Source organism: Chelonia mydas, chromosome 4 (genome assembly GCF_015237465.2).
Source record: "Chelonia mydas isolate rCheMyd1 chromosome 4, rCheMyd1.pri.v2, whole genome shotgun sequence".
Classification (NCBI taxonomy): Eukaryota; Metazoa; Chordata; order Testudines; family Cheloniidae; genus Chelonia; species Chelonia mydas.
This window is the reverse complement of record NC_057852.1, coordinates 52,752,766-52,769,452: the sequence shown is the minus strand read 5'-3', so window position 1 is coordinate 52,769,452 and position 16,687 is coordinate 52,752,766. Positions and strand designations below refer to the sequence as shown.

Genomic DNA, 16,687 nt, shown 5'->3' with positions numbered 1-16,687 from the left:
GATCCAAATCTCTTGTGTCCCAGTCTAGTGTCATAATCATAAGCTACTCCTGTGATTCTGGGTAATTCAGATTCAAGTATCTACTACTTCTGATTGAAAATACGAGTGTTATTTTTTGTAAGTGGTGAGATGCATTTGAGTTTACTTCATGTTAAGATTAGAGAACCATAATTTACAGTAAGAGGTCTTGCAACATGTGTTGTTACGGCAACACTGAGCAATATTGCCTTAACTATAGTAGTGGTGGAGCTCGGGCCGTCAGCCCCAGCCCTGGACAGCGGGACTCCCATGATTTATTGTTTATTGCCTGCATCCTGCCCTTAACTTTTACTAAAAATATCCAGGACAAAATCTTAGCTCTAGTGATAACACTTCTAGGGTGTATGCAGTAGGTGTGATAGCCAGACCGGACTGCCAAGTAAACTCTCACTGAACTAAATGACAGACGAGAGGGCTTAGAAGACAATAAATAGTTCAAAATATCAAGAATGGAAGTCTCCTCCAGCTAAAGGTGACACTGAGTAACCCAAAGGGAGAAACGCTTCCACTATTATATCAGTCTGGTGGAGGGATTATTATTCTGAATAATAATATCCTGAACCTCTGCAGAATTTCTATCCACAGCAGTCAGCCAGCCAGCATCCAAGCTGTCAGATGTAGAGAGGAAAGGTCTGGATTAAGAACTAGACAGTGGTTCTGTGAAATTCTGTCCTGAAAGTTTGATGAATGGTTGACTCAACTGATGCAGCAGATCTAAGAACCAGAACTGAAGTGGCCAAGTTAAAACTATGAGAAGTAGTTGTGCATTGTTTTGACTTGTCTTCTGAAAGATGCCAGGAATTAAGGGAAAAGGTAGAAAAGCATACATCAGGTGATTGCTCCATGGAATCAGAAAGGCAACTGATATAGGGTCCTAATTCAAAATTTGAGAGCAAAACTTGAGACATTTCGTGTTCTTGTTGGTTGCTAACAGATCTACCAGGGAACTCCCCGTTTTCAAAATATCTGGTTCGGTTACCAAATCAGACTTTGAGGCCACTGACAATGGAGACACATCTAGGATTGATGATTCAACCTCTGGAGTGATTCTCAATTCCTTGTAAGTTGTAAAAATAGTCACAGTAGAAGGTATTTGCACCAAATGAAGTGATTCTGACGCAGATGATCTCTTCTCCCCAGTCTCTACCACAAAGTTGATGATGTAGATAGTACCAGATGATGTAGAAGACCAGTGACCAATTTTAATCAGCGTGGAGCCAGAGCAGAAGCAGCACATGGTGCCACTTGACTCAGCTAATACTTCTACTGTTCAGAGAATGTTGAGTCAGACTTCTTTTTAGAATGTATCAGACACAGGGATTGGTGCCAAGTGCACTTTGAGCAGTGCTATTTTCTTCCTCCTACTGCAAGGGCAATTGACTGCTCCAAGGGTACAGCAACTATGCTTAGGGACTTTAGAAGCCGCATGAAGTCTTTGTCCCTCAGAAGCCTGGAGTAACCTCTTGAGAGGACAAAGCACTAGTGAACTGTGGTCTTGAGGAGGAAACAGGAGATTCTTTCCTTGAAAGAACTCAGTCAAATGCCTTTATCTACTTCTCGATCAAAATTAATTGTAAGCATGACTCATAGGTTTTTGGGTAAATTTTGAGAATGATTTATGAACTGCACATTTTTCAGGGACATGGCCTGCCCACTTGGCATGTCAGTCATTCAAAGATATAGCTGCATTCCAGGATGGGCAGGTTTTGAAATGTGGTGATTTGTAGATTCAGCCAAAGGGATGGTAGCCCTGGTACTATGGCACTTACTCATTTTTCCCCCCAGAGGGCTAAAGGTATCAAAAGAAAACTACCTACATTATCACACGATGTAACAAGAACTTCTACAGAGCTCAAAGGACACTGAGGTTGATCCATCTCACTACCACAAGCAGTAAGAAGGACCTGAATGGTGGATTAGGTTACTCTGTCCTTTATGCCCTTGAGCAGGGCATGCAGGGCACACACATGGCGCTAATGGACACTGCTGGTTAAAAGATTCCAGTCTCCTGCCCATGGGGCACATGAAGGGTGGAATCCACATGGACAGACACTCAAAGACAATCCAAACCTTAACCTCCATGAAAATTGCTATCATCATGAGGAAAATCCTGATATTTCAATTACCATCTTTAAAAAAAAAATCAATCTACAACTTATTTCAAGGGAAAAGGGGCCTACTGAGGCTTATTCTGAAGGCAAAAGAGAATAATTTCTGTATAGTTTGAAGAAAACTCGTCACACTATGCATGAATTACAAGTCAGATACCTGTCTGGGGAACAAATACTGATAGGCTCTACAATGGGAAGCACAGCACTAATGGTGGTTGCACAGCCTACAGCTACTGTAGAAGTCAGATTTTATGCACAGAGTAACCTTCTCTCCTGAATTATTTGCTACCTCATGCAAACTATGTGTGTTTTGCAAATTAAATATTTTCTGTTGTATAGAAGTACATGCCCAGATTCTAATCTCATATACTGCAGTTAAGTAGTTGATTTAAGATAAGGACTTGGTTTGTGTTCTTTTCAGTAATTACTTTGAGGATTAGAAAGTGAGCCTGTTTAAAAACAAACTCTGATGCAATGTCTATATACTGATGTTTCGTTTGTAGCTTTTCTCTCTCTTTTTTGGGGGAGGCCGGGGGGAGGAGGGGAATTACTTTGGTGTGAGAGTATTTTAGTTTGAATGCTTATTGTTTCTTGGTCTCTCTGCTGAGACTGCCAGCACAGGGACCAGTTAGAGCCAATTGTCTGGTATTTGTGATATGGACACATTTGTCCTGTTTCCCATTTTAGTTTTCATATTTAACTTTTCATCTTAAGTCCAAGGAGCTACATTGTTGAAAACAGCAGCAAATTATCAATTGCCTGGCACAGAGGTGTGGTAAAGAAACAAATGTAAATCAAGTCCCATGACTGAAGGAATACTGGTATGAATGGCCTTAAGGGAATCCTAAGACTAGGTCTCACTGGTAGAGGTAACCAAAATAAAACATTAGGGAAAAGACAACCAACTATACTGTTTTGTTTTGAACTGACTGCCAGCTAACTGTGAGGAGAAAACAAGGCCAACTGGAAAGAAAGCTCTTACAAAGTAATATGGATATCTTGCCACTGCGAATGTCTGGATGTTTTGTTCTTTATTTATTATTATTCTAACACTTGTGGCCAACATATTGACATCACAGTTTACATTATTGCTTTATACTAGGGCAAATGTTGACATTTCTATTAGTGTACAGTTATCTCATTGCACAGTAGTGACAAATTACTGCCCGACTTTCCTACTGGCTACTGCTTCCAGGAACAGACAATGCCATAAATTGGCAGGACATGAAATGCCATTTCAGTCTATATTATAGCACCATAAGAACGTGACTATGATGTGAAAAAAGAACTACATTTTTACCACACATTAACAATATTTTCAGTGGAACAGGGTGCAAACCTCCTCCGACTAAAACAGAAAACTTTCTCACATCACAATACATCTTAAAAAAAGTTTATACTGATGTTTTATAGAACATTTATTGAAAACAGACTTATTCAATTAGGCAAGAGCTGAAGTAAAACGAAGAATTGAGAACTGCTCATTTGTTCAGAGTCTGAAAACCAAGCTTGCCAGTGCATGGAAATGTTAGATTAGCTTCTTCCTCTAGAGTGCTTGAGCAGTGTACATCCCAGTGATCCTCCATATTGGTTTATCAGAAACAACAGTAGCATAGGAACTTTTTTCATTAAGATATGTCTTCATTTTGCTACTGACAATTCCAGTTTAAAATGGTGTCTGCACAAATGTTCTGCAACTGAACCCATCTTTCAACATTGCTTATTCCACTTAAAAGGAAGAATGTCAACCTTAAAATTATTTTGTTATATTTCCAAGAATTGTCAAATACATATTTTAAAACTTGAGGTGTATCTAATAAACAGTATTATAAAGCAACAGGGACTTTAACCCAGACTTTAATTTTAGGGATGCTTTGTAACCAAGTATTCACAATTAGTTTCAATGCTATGCAAACTGACTATATCCAGTTAAACAGGTCATTGCACACTTCCAGTCTATATCGTCTGTTAAATTACGATTGTCATTTCATAGTATGAATGCAATAGTTAATATAAAATCTCGTTAACTAGACTTTGCAAGACAATTTTGCCTCCAGCAAGTTCCCACCCCGACACAGTTTTTGCCCTGTGTTTTTACACTGTATTCTAACTAGTTACCAATACATACAATTAACCTGCTACATGCAAAATATGTACTTAATAGTACAAAACTACATACAAATTCTAGTTTTTAAACTGTTCAGGAAACAATACACTGGGAACTAGAAAAATACACTCATTTTAAACAATTATTACATGTGACCTAACACATCCATACATTTGACTACATAGCTTTTCCATGTTTAATGATGGTTACTTTATTCTTAATTTGTGTATTTTCATGATTGTCAGCTCATGGTTTTTATTATAAAAAGTGATGACAAACCTTTGACTGAACTCAGTCTAGATCAGCGGTTTTCAAACTGTGGGTCGCGACCTCCATTTTAATGGGGTTGCCAGGGCTGGTGTTTAGACTTGCTGGGGCCTGGGGCCAAAGCCACAGCCACACCCCCAAAGGCTGAAGCCCAAAGGCATCAGGCCTGGGGAGTGGGGTTCAGGCTTCAGCTTCAGCTCTGGGCAGCGGGGCTCAGGTCACAGGCCCCCTACCTGGGACGGTGGGGCTTGGACTTTGCCCGCTCCTCTCCCCCTCCTGCCCAGGGCGGCAGGGCTCTGGCTGGCTCAGACTGCAGTCCCCCTTCCTGGGGTCGTGTAGTAATTTTTGTTGTAAGAAGGGGGTCGCGCGGCAATGAAGTTTGAAAATCCCTGGTCTAGACTCTATCCCAAGATGCCTTAGTTAAGATTTCTTTTGTGCTATATGAAATCTGAAATTGTATAGGACAGGGTTTGAAAAATCCTTTTGCCAATGGCAAGCAGGAAGTTCTTCCTGGGAGTAAAGGAGCTTAACGTACCAATTTCTGTGGAATTATAGGTTTCGTCTTTTTTTCTAATTACATTTCTAGCCTTTACAGTTGCAAAAATAATCTTCCAAATGTAAGGATGACAAAACTGGCTAGGCTCTGTGGCCAACTGGTTCCAGCTCCTCTGTTATTGTTGCTGCTTGTAACTTGCCAAGCAGTAGCATGGTAAAATTAACAATAGTATGGCTGGTTTCACTAATTCTGTTCAGCATGTTGTCCTCAGTGAAATTCAAACATCAGATCAATTTCATGCTGCTATTCCTGAGGAAAGCTATGCAGCAGCAACAAGGTAAGCAATAGAGTTACTTAGGCTGGAGAAACTATATGGTAGCAGGTAGAATGGTGGAGAGCAGCCAGGAGGTGGGGGGGGGGGGGGGAGGCAGAATTCTAGAGATCTGCCCCTCCACCTAAACATTCTTTATGGGAATTTCTAAACTTACGAAAGACACTTAATAGCCACAGAGTAACACAAAAGATGGTGCCCCAAACTAGGACAGGAATCCTGGGACTTTGAGTATATGTGCTCAGCTCCCATTTTAATGGTCACCATTATGAAATGCCCAGCAGCTGGGGGTGGCAGAATAAGTAGGCTGCTTGCTGGTGGTGTTCCCCTGCCTATGATATTTTGTATTTATCTTTTGTAGTAAATTTAGATGACCACCTAATGGGTGTCTGGTAAATTTTCAAGAACTGGGATACAGTGTTACCATGTCTTAAACAGTTGCTACAAGAGCAATTACAATCAGTCTTGTAAAAATAAGGTAAAGATGCTTTTGGGAGAAATCTTACACCGCCTCAAATGTACCGTTTATTTGGTGATGAGGCAGGTTATCAAAATCAAGGAATTAAATTGGTCTGGAGTTTCTAATCATCCAGTTGGAAGCGCTTCATATTTTTCCTCTTGTATTTATTTTGTGGTGAGAAACATGGAGTAAGTCTTTCATGAATGAAATCATACTTTATTCTACATTTGTTAAGGCTCTATTTCTATATTGTTTTATCACTAGCAGATATATATTTTCATTATAAAGTACATTTGAAACCAGCAAAACTTATTTGCAGAAATCCAATGAAGAAACATTTAATTCTGCTATTTAGGTACCTATAAAGTCATCACCGTAGTACCAGCGTGCCTCCAGAAAAGTGTGCGCACAGCGTAGCAGAACAAAAATGTACCACGTTTAAAAACAAATTTTGCCAAATTAAGAGTTACTGTAGTGTGTGCACAGAAAGGATGTGTTGTGCGTATTGCATCAGTTCCTTTTCAACCAAATTTCTTCCCCTAATTGCACCATTTCAAGCATAAAGGTAATGGGCAAATGTAAATATGAAGATAAATCTTTACATCCCTCCACCTTCTGGCAGATGGAGCTCAAACAATGTTTAAAACCTCACCTATTTGTAACACATTTTAGAACAAAACAATAAAACTTTTTGTATATATAACTGCTCTCTACTATCATTTTGACTGCAATAAGCAGCTGATCACGTTGTTCATGTAGATCAAGAGGAATTAGGGGATGGAGTGGTAGAAATCACAGCCTACGCAATAATACTTAGATTGTAGGGTCTGAATATCTTCCAGTTATCTGTTTGTTAAATCACAAGGATCTTCCTTTGTTCTTTTCCTTCTCCCATTCAGAAAGTTGGCCTTTTTTCATAACTAATGAAGCCTACCAGAGATAAAATAAGCATTGTGTTTAATTTTTTTTTTTTGTATTTGTATCATGATAGCACCCACTATGTGATATTCAAGCATATGAGAGATCGTCTCTGCCCCCAAAGAACTGAGGTTTCTGAAGCTCTGCTCAAGTTAAATGGAGGGTCAAATTAAACAGTGACTGAATTAAGCAGAAAGCACTTTATTTAAATAGTAGGCTTTAAAAAATATAAGTTCATGCCAAGCCTGTTTAACATTTTAAACAATGCTTAATAATCACAAACTGATGTAGATACCAACTGCTCGTGCCTGGATTGCCTAGAATGCCCAAATCTGGAAACATGCTTTTATCCTATTAAAGTTGTACCACTACTTCCTTGGAAGTATGGATGAAGTGAAGAGTTCCAATTACCTTCACAAATCATGGATTTCAGCCGCAACAAAGTTTTGTGGGAAATAACCTCTTTTTGTAGTTTGTTCGTTAAGTAATTCTCCTAGATATCACTCCCCATTCAAAAGTCATTCTGTTGGCTGATAGAGGAAAAAGAATGGGCCAACAAAAAATACAAAATCAAGTAGGAGAGCCTGAAAAACTGTAGCCCAAACTGAAAGAGAGGGATTGAGAGCTGGAAATATCTATGGCACCATGTGACATGAAAGATCTCCTTGTTAAAGGGGACTTCTTTACTGATGGACTCTGGCCTTACACTATTTTGTTGTTATTTCTGAGGGAAGTTCCTTCCAGGCACAGGGTTGTGGGTACTTATTTCCTGGAGGGAGGATCATTTCAACCAGAACCATGTTTGTTCTTGTGTGTAAATATGAAAAAATGAAATCTCTTCTTCCAAGTCACAAATAATTGATACATCATCTTCATGGACCTCTTTACACAGAAATTTAACATTTTTATAGACCACAAGCTATGTGCAGACAAACAAGGGGACAGAACTTGAGAAACAACTCTAAAACCAAAGCAATTTCCCCTCTTAAAGACAACTAATCAACTGTTAATGGTAGAAAAGGAACCTAGTAATAGGTTACATAATGAAGATAACATAATGCAGCATAAATACCTACTTCATGTTCCTGCACCAAGAGGTGTGTGAAAGTTGGGAGGGCAAAAGATTCAATACAGGATTTTTTTAAAAAAAGCTTTCCTTTGGAGAATAGCATATAAGACCTGTAAACAGAGGCTGATTGTCCAAGCTTTCATAACTGAATTTGAGTTTTTTCAAAAATATATATATAAAAAGTTCCATCATTAAACAAATATTTTTGGTAAAGTAAGTGTGAGAATTCCATGAGAATGCATAATTCTATTTTATGAGCAGAACTGGGTAGACTGCAGATGAGGCTATGGTTTCTTTATATTCTCTAAGGTTAGTACTTGGTTATAGTCCAGAAGAAGTCCTTTAACTTTTTCATGAAATTTCTCTCTATAGTGGTTGAAGTGCATAATACTTTCTGGTTCTTCTTCAAACCAAAATTTGTCAAACTCATAAACCAGATAACCTGTAAAGAAAACAAAATAAAGTTCTACAGGACCTGTGATCCATTCTTTTCAACTTTAGGCTGGGAGGATCCATCAGAGCCACTCAGCCTAGAGAAAGAAGGCAGTGCCTCATTTTAATCAATAGCAATTCTTCTGGATAGTGCAGGAGTAACTAGCAAGAATGCATGCCTTAGAAAATATTAGATATTTATTAAATTGATGCCTGCTGTATCCATCCACCCAAATTTATCCAATGAAGAAATAGTCAGACATCCAAGTTATAATTCTTGCTTTGGAGGAGTAATGGAGGTAAATGTTTATTTTTCCTTTAAACTATGCTTGAAAATAAATCCATAAGCATGTTAGAAGCATCAGAGCACTAAAATATTTTTAATATGTAACAAACTGGCTGAGTATTAGATGTCCTAATAGCTGGTCCAGGGATAATCGCATATTACTGCTAACAACTAAAGGAGTTACTCATTTATCTTGGTGGTAGAGGCCTGGACTTTTGGTAATGAAGGTAGTCCTGCCCCTGATAATTTATAAGAGTTACAGATACTCACAATAAAACTGATGAAAGTGTTCCATCTGTGGCAATCCAGGGACCAAGTTGTAGAGGTGAGACTTTAAAGCACCACTCTTTAGTAAACTATAAGCCATTTCTGTCAAATTGATCCCAACTATTGCATAGGAATATCTGAAACACCAAAAACATTTCCTATTAGATACTAATGAAATTCATTCTCCTGTTGATGTTTACAATTTATTCCATTTTCTGGGACTAATTTGTATAGAGACAAATTATTATCTGCCAAATTATTACTATTCTACATTTTGGGTCATTCTAGGAATCAAGCAAGGTCTGTCTCAAGTGTATGGAGCATTTTTGTCTGAAGTGCCTTGTACATCTAAGACTATGGTGAAGTTAAAAGACGGACTGTGTAGGAAATCTAAAATTTCATCAACAGCAATGTGGTGAATGTCCCCAATAACCAAACAGAGGCAACAGGATAGGAAGTTTAATCAGCATTGTGATGGGGTGTACCAGCCCCGCACTGGTTCAGCAGGGGTTAATCACATTCTGTGGGCTGAGGAGGCCACACCCCTGGCCTCTGCTGGGCATGCTCTGGCTATAAAAGGAAGCAACTCAGCTCAGTCAGGGCTGACTACCAAAAGGAACAGAGGTCTGCTGCAGGTTCCTGCAGAGGGACAGCTGACACTCCAGGATTCAGAGGCCAGACAGACTGCGTTGACCAATGACTCGCAGGCACTCAACTCCAGAGAGGGAAGAGAGGCCATGGGACTCCCAAGATGACTAGCTGTGGAGGAACGGGTAGGAAGTAACCCAGGGGAACTTAACAGGAAACCGGTCATAGAACTGGGGCTTGGCTCAGCATGTTTTGGCAGGATCCCTGCTGAGCAGGAGGTGGGCAACCCCGCCACCATCAGGGCCTTGGGTTGGGACCCAGTGGAGTAGGGAGGGTCTGGGTCCCCCTACCCTGGCTGCTGCCCGTCCTGAAGTGGCAGCCCACCTCTCCAGCCGCTCTGGCCATGAGCCCACATGGCACTGCAAGGGAGGGTGGCCATATTGACTCTGGCCATGAGCTCACACGGCCCTGTGAGGGAGGGTGGCCTATTGATCCCGACCATTAGACCTTACTGCCCAGAAGCTAAGGGCAGTCATCCAGACTCAGCCATGGTGTTATAATGTCCCCCACCCCCCCCAAGGGTGTACCAGCCCTCGATAAGCATATAGAAAAGTAAAAGCTTTAAAAAAAAAATTCTAAATCTGGTCTACTGCCCTCTCTCCAAATCTACTGTAACATTAACATCACTGCTATCAAAAACACGGCTATAGCAAGAGACCTGGCCAGCAGAAGCTCAAGTAGATCTTGTGTATTTTCATATGTGATACAATTTTCAAAGCTTGTTATAGAGTACAATGTGTTAAATCAGGTACAGTTGCACACACAATTTGAGTCATTGAGTAAAGTGCATTTTGGGGCTTTGTACAGGATATCCTGTTTCCACCGGGAGGTGGAATTCCGAATACAGATAATACACCTGAATGACAACTCTAGGTCTGCTCCTGTTATGTATGGGACTCTTTTGGCTTAAAAAGCCTAATGATGAAAAATTAGAATAAGTTCAGCAGTCACAAAAAGTGTAACATTTTGAAAAACAAATATGTTAAAGGATACATGTATATGTTTTCATTGCAGAAGTCTTCATTAATTTTGTAGGATGACTGCTCACAACTTAAATAGATAGGGCAACATTAATGACAAGGCACAAGATGAAGCCTTCCCATGCTTACTGTATTAATTATTGAGATAAACCAGAGTTAACTGTGGATTGGGTGGATGAAAGAGGAGTAGTGTCTTGTAAAGGGTGAGAGCCTGTTTATAATCTTTGTGTTTTAAATATTTGTACAGTCCAGGCCACTGGATGGGCACTTAATCTATGAAAGTGTATGTACTGCACTTTGCACAGTGTGCATGAATACATACATCTTGAGTAAGTTTGTGTTATTAAATAGAATAAAGGATAATTACTATTCCCTTCCAAGTTTAATCCAAATCTGTTAGCCATACTATTTTTGGGGGATAAGGGATTGGAGTGTTTTGCTACAATGAAACTAACTGAAGACTACAGATTACTAAGGGCACTAAATAGACTGTTTGGAACAAATACATAGCTATACACACGTTTCAGAGTAACAGCCGTGTTAGTCTGTATTCGCAAAAAGAAAAGGAATACTTGTGGCACCTTAGAGACTAACCAATTTATTTGAGCATAAGCTTTCGTGAGCTACAGCTCACGAAAGCTTATGCTCAAATAAATTGGTTAGTCTCTAAGGTGCCACAAGTACTCCTTTAGCTATACACACAGTTTTCAACTCAGATGCTGTGACCACATCTCCAAAATTACAAATTAATTCCATTTGTCAATTTCCTGTAGGAAGTGTCAAATGTTTTCCTCTTAAATTCAGAAGATCCTCCCATATAGACTTGGCACTCTACAATCTAAGATCTTTGTGAGATCTTAGGCCTGTACAAATGGCTTACCCCAATTTTGGATGATTTGAACGAGAGAGGATCTGGCGAGCTTCACTGGTGTAATGTTTACTAAAATACCTGAAAAGGAGAAAAACTCAGTCTAAGGATTACTACATAGGTAGTTAGATTTAATTAATAAACATTTTCAATAACAGAAAAATGGAGTTATAGACAAATGTGTATTGGAGAAAGAGTACAGAATGAAAACCAAGAAGATAAAAGTAAATGGAGAAAGTGATCTGTAACAAGGAATGACGTGATAAAGGAGAAAAGTAGGATAGGAACCTTCCAGGGAACTCAGGATTCCCCCATTCAAGTAAGTTGTATTCATGAATTTTCATATCTTCCGTTCTACATCATTAGTACTTTTAACTTAGTAATAACTATATTTTGAAGAGTTTTGATCAGTTACTTTCCCAGCTATAGCATAGCAGGCCTATCATACATGTGTATAATTCTTTATTCTTAAACTCCTTTCTGCTTTTCTTTTCAACTCTGTTACAATTTGTAACTAAAACTACCATCTATCCAACTAGTTATTAACAATGCAGCTCACTGTTGAAGAACTGTTTACTCATTTAGAAAGGGGCTCCTTTTCCATTATTCAGTAATGTATTATAGTCAAAATATTTGTTTTCTTCTACTCAGGTAGTCATTGCAGAGGGAATTAGGAATAATACTAAATAAGAATTCATAGACATAGAAAAAACTTAAGTCTTAGAGAAGAAAAATATTTATTTTCACTTACACCAGATTGACTAATCCCAGCATGCCCATTCCTCTGAAGTCTGTTTTGGGATCATCACCTTGGAAACCAATGTCACACCACTGCTTGGTGATTCTAGCCTTCAGATTTTCATGAGGTATCAGCAAATTCCAAAGCTACATAAATATACTTCCATGTTACAAATAACAGAACTGCCAATGTTCTTCCTAGTCATGTTATTCAGAACACTTATTGATGCATGTCAGATAACAAAATCTTGCATTTAAGACAAGACTAAAAATTGGGAGACATGGATTCTCTATGCTATGTCACACTTCCTTTTTTTTCCTCTTGGGTAACTCACTTAAGCCCTATATATACACACTAAAATTACAACCAAGTCAGGGACAATTAACTCCCTTAGAGCCTGATACTCATTTACACTAAGGCCCCTTTTATCTGGCAGTGCAAAAGGGCTCTAAGTGGATGTAAAAGAGCATCAGGCCCTTCATTTTTCTGGTTGTCAGTCTCCTCATACACGTAAACCCCAATTCTGCAAACACTTGTGCAAATGCTTAATTTTAGGCACAAATACGATCACTGAGTTCAATGAGATTACCCATGTACTTCAATTGGAACACGTGCATAAATCTTTGAAGGATCAAAGCCACAGTGAGATAAATATCTATATACAGGGATATTGGAATGTTAAATTCACTAGTATTTGTAAAACAAATTTCATGAGTGGAAGGCACCATAAATGATCAAGTATTTTTGGTATGCAGAGTTTTGTTTTTTTAAAATGTGTGCTACTATTTTTGTGATTTCAAATGGAATAAACTTACTGTAAGAAACCCTTGGGAAACAGGGTTAGTCTGAGATTAGTCTGAGATTTGTTTTAGGGTATTGTTTAACTTCAGTGAGTCAGTTCTACAACTTGAAAATAGTAAATATTTTTAAAATGCCACGGTGCTATTAAAATAATTAGCAGTAAGAGGATAAATTAAGCTCTCATATACTGTTGGATACAGTAAAGGGCATTTGTCAGAGACTTATTGAAAGGGCACCTGTCAGCTGGTTTATTCCAATTTTTAAAATCAATTTTGCTCTTCTAGTTTATAAAGATCAAACAGCCTGATAGTTAGAAATTTAAAGAAAGCTAAACTTCTACGGCTAATTTATTAGCAATCAATTATTCTAGTAATAGTTTAGGACTCAGAATTCCAAGACTCCTTCACCTGGATTAGTTGCTTTTCATGTTCTTCATTATCTGAATCATATGGAACTTTCCTCAGATTTTCCACCTCCAAATAAAGTTTCTTATAACCAGATATCTGCAGCAAACATACCTGCAGGCTTGTCTTAAAACTGAAAAACAAAAAACCCCACAGGATCTTAAGGGGATACATGATGGGATGGCCATACAGTCATCATTGCTTAGATCATACGAAAAAGAGAGTACAGGTCCTGCAGGATTTAATGTGACACACCAAACTCCTGCAAGCTTTGCCCAACTGGAAAAAAAAAAAAAAAAACCACAACAACTTTCTTAAGGAGAGAGAAATGTATTACTTTCCTCACCTCAGAATGTTACACTAGTCTAAACTCCAGAATGGGTAATATTTCATCCACCTCCAGTGACAAGTCTAAGGGCAATACTGCACAGCTGGAGATGGGAACATTGCATCTCTGGAAAAGGGGAAAACCACAGCTTTCCAACATTAAATGTCACACTTGCTTCTAGATTTCAAAGGTCAGAAGATATCCCAAACTTTGAAATTGTGGATGGCTTTTATGTAGAGAGAAAGATCATTTTTAGAATTGTTTTAAATTAGTTATACTTTTCCCTCTTCAAGGCCTATACAGTTACAGGTGGAGAGACACAAAAGAAACTGATCTAACAAGCTTTTTTTTTTTTTTTTAAAATGAACTCTCTAAAACAACAATATGTAATATAGGTCATACAGGATATGTGATGATATGGTAAAGATTTGATTGAGATGACCGGTACAATTTAATTGGGGTTGGCCAACTGAGTAATGCAGTTATCCCAAACTCATGCCGATAAAACCTTTTTACCACACCACATCATATGCACTCTCCTCATATATACATCTTAACTCCTTAAAAGTGAATTGCAAAGTATGATGTACATACTGTATTCCCCAAATAACAGGATCAGATTAGTGATTCCTATAATAATCATCTTTCTCATCATACCTACACAATGTTATAAAAGGCAAAATGATGTGGTCCAGTTAGAGGTACCAGTGTAACAGTAGCAAACAACATACCCTGTATCCTTCTGTATATTAATCTTCTTTTCTTTCATTATACCTATGACACATTTTTCCACTTCAGCTTCACCAACATGTATAGCATGTCTTAATACCTAAAAAGTGAACGTAAGTCAAACAATGAATACAAAACGTAACATCTATTTTGTTCCTATTATTTACTAGTCTGTTTATGCCCATTGCATTTGCATCTTTTAAAAATGAAAAAATATGGGACAGTTGTCAAGGTAAATACATTTTGTGATAAGTCCTTAAGTGTGCTTGCTTTGCCTGTGAAAGAATGAGGATGGTTTCATTCTCTCTTTTTCAGTCAGCTGGTAAAATACAGTAATTAAAAAACATGCATCCTGGACCGTGATCTCAAGATAACTAGTGTCAGGCCTGATAATTTTTGAAGGAGAATCCTCAAAGGCAAACTTAGATCCGGAGAGAAGTTGTATTGGAAATTCACTATAACCTAGATTCTGATACCCTTCAACATGCTAAATAGTACCTTACTCCACTTACTTAGTCCTACTGAAGTCAATGGGATTATTGAGCAGCAAGCTAATTCTCAGTGACATTCTTCCTCCAATTCAATAATGAACTAATACATCATCATAAGGAGCAAGTGTACTATTGGAAGTGAGATGCCAGTGTTAGGATGAGACAGAGGCCTTGACTATGTCGTTACTAACAGCATGCCATACTTTTCTGGAGTGAAGATATTAACCAAAGTCCCAGACGAATTCCAGGACCTAGGTTAATATCTTCATTCTGGAAAAGTGTGGCACATTTGCTGCTAGTAACAACAAATAGGTTGAGACAAAGGCCTTAACATACACATTAACATCCTTGAAAGAGCAAAAACAACCTGCTTCAAGACAATAGTTATCAAAGCTCAACTCAGACGGACAGATCATGTTATCAGAAAGGAGGATGATAGAGTCTCCAAAAAAGTCACTTATGGTTAGCTGAAACTTGGAAAGTACAGGAAGGACTGTGAATATAAATACTTTAAAGTTACCCATAAGCAGAATATTAACTTATGCGGCATAAATGTTGATAACTTCAAAGACACAGCCAAAGACCGACATGAATAGAGATCACATATCAATAAACGCTGTAAATACCTAAAGGTCACACTTACAGGATGGGGGAACTCTATCCTAAGAAGCAGCGACTGTGAAAAAGATTTGGGGGTTGCAGTGGATAATCAGCTGAACATGAGCTCCCAGTGAAATGCTGTGGCAAAGAGGGCTTTGGATGCATTAGTCCTTGATAAACTGGAAAGGGTTTGGAGAAGAGCCACAAGAACGATTAAAAGATTAGAAAGCATGCCTCACGGCAACAGACTCAAAGAGCTCTCTATAGCTTAACAAAAAGAAGGTTGGGAGAGTGACTTGATTACAGTCTAAGTACCTACACGGGGAACAAGTATTTAATAATGGTCTCTTCAATCTAGCAGAGAAATCCAATGGCTAGAAATTGAAGCTAGACAAATTCAGATTGGAAATAAGGTGTAAATTTTTAACAATGACGGTATTAACCTTGGAACAATTTACCCAAGATCATAGTGGATTCTCCAACACTGGCAATTTTCAAATCAAGTTAGATGTTTTTCTAAAAAATATACTCTAGGAATTATTTTGGGGAAGTTCTATGGTCTATTATACAAGAGGTCAGTCTAGCTGATCACAATAGTCCCTTCTGGCTTTTGAATCTATTAATCACTTTGAGAAAGACGCACAAGGTTAGTAGCAACTAGACATCTAACATAGTGAATGCTAGTGAAAATGAGATAGGATCAGAGGCAAAAATAGGGAAAGAAAAAGTTAAAAATTACTTAGACAAGTTAGGTGTCTTCAAGTCAGCAAGGCCTGATGAAATACATCCTAGAATACTTAATGAGCTGACTGAGGAGGTATCTGAGCCATTAGTGATTATCTTTGAAAAGTCATGTAAGACAGGAGAGATTGCAGAGCGGGAAAAGGTCAAATATAGCGCCCATCTATAAAAAGGGAAATAAGGACAACCTGGGGAATTACAGACCAGTCTGCTTAACTTCAGTACCTGGAAAGATAATGGAGCAAATAATTAAGCAATCAATTTGCAAACATCTGGAAGATAATAAGGTGATAAGTAACTGTCAGCCTCGATTTGTCAAGAACAATTCATGTCAAATCAACCTAATATCTTTCTTTGACAGGCTAACAAGCCTTGTGGATGGTGGGGAAGCAGTAGATGTGGTATATCTTGACTTTAGTAAGGCTTTTGATATGGTCTTGCATTACCTTCTCATAAACAAACTAGGGAAATACTACCTACCTGGACCTACTATAAGGTGGTTGCATAACTTGTTGGAAAACTGTTCCCAGACAGTAGTTATCAGTGGTTCACAGTCAAACTGGAAGGGCATATTG

At 38.4% G+C, this 16,687-nt stretch overlaps 1 protein-coding gene across 7 annotated transcripts in view; it reads right to left on the bottom strand.

Moving 5' to 3' along the window:
• Positions 1-3,527: 3,527 nt before the first annotated feature.
• ELMOD2 (ELMO domain containing 2) overlaps positions 3,528-16,687 on the bottom strand; it is an 18,210-nt gene continuing 5,050 nt past the window's right edge. For all 7 annotated transcript variants that reach the window (XM_027825262.3, XM_027825263.3, XM_007062823.4 and 4 more), the window contains exons 4-9: positions 14,283-14,380; positions 13,227-13,356; positions 12,031-12,164; positions 11,292-11,360; positions 8,787-8,920; positions 3,528-8,240 (exon numbers count right to left, since the gene is read on the bottom strand). In XM_027825262.3, coding sequence (XP_027681063.1) covers positions 8,083-8,240; positions 8,787-8,920; positions 11,292-11,360; positions 12,031-12,164; positions 13,227-13,356; positions 14,283-14,380 — 723 coding nt within the window. In that variant the 3' untranslated portion in view covers positions 3,528-8,082. The remainder of the gene's footprint in view (positions 8,241-8,786; positions 8,921-11,291; positions 11,361-12,030; positions 12,165-13,226; positions 13,357-14,282; positions 14,381-16,687) is intronic.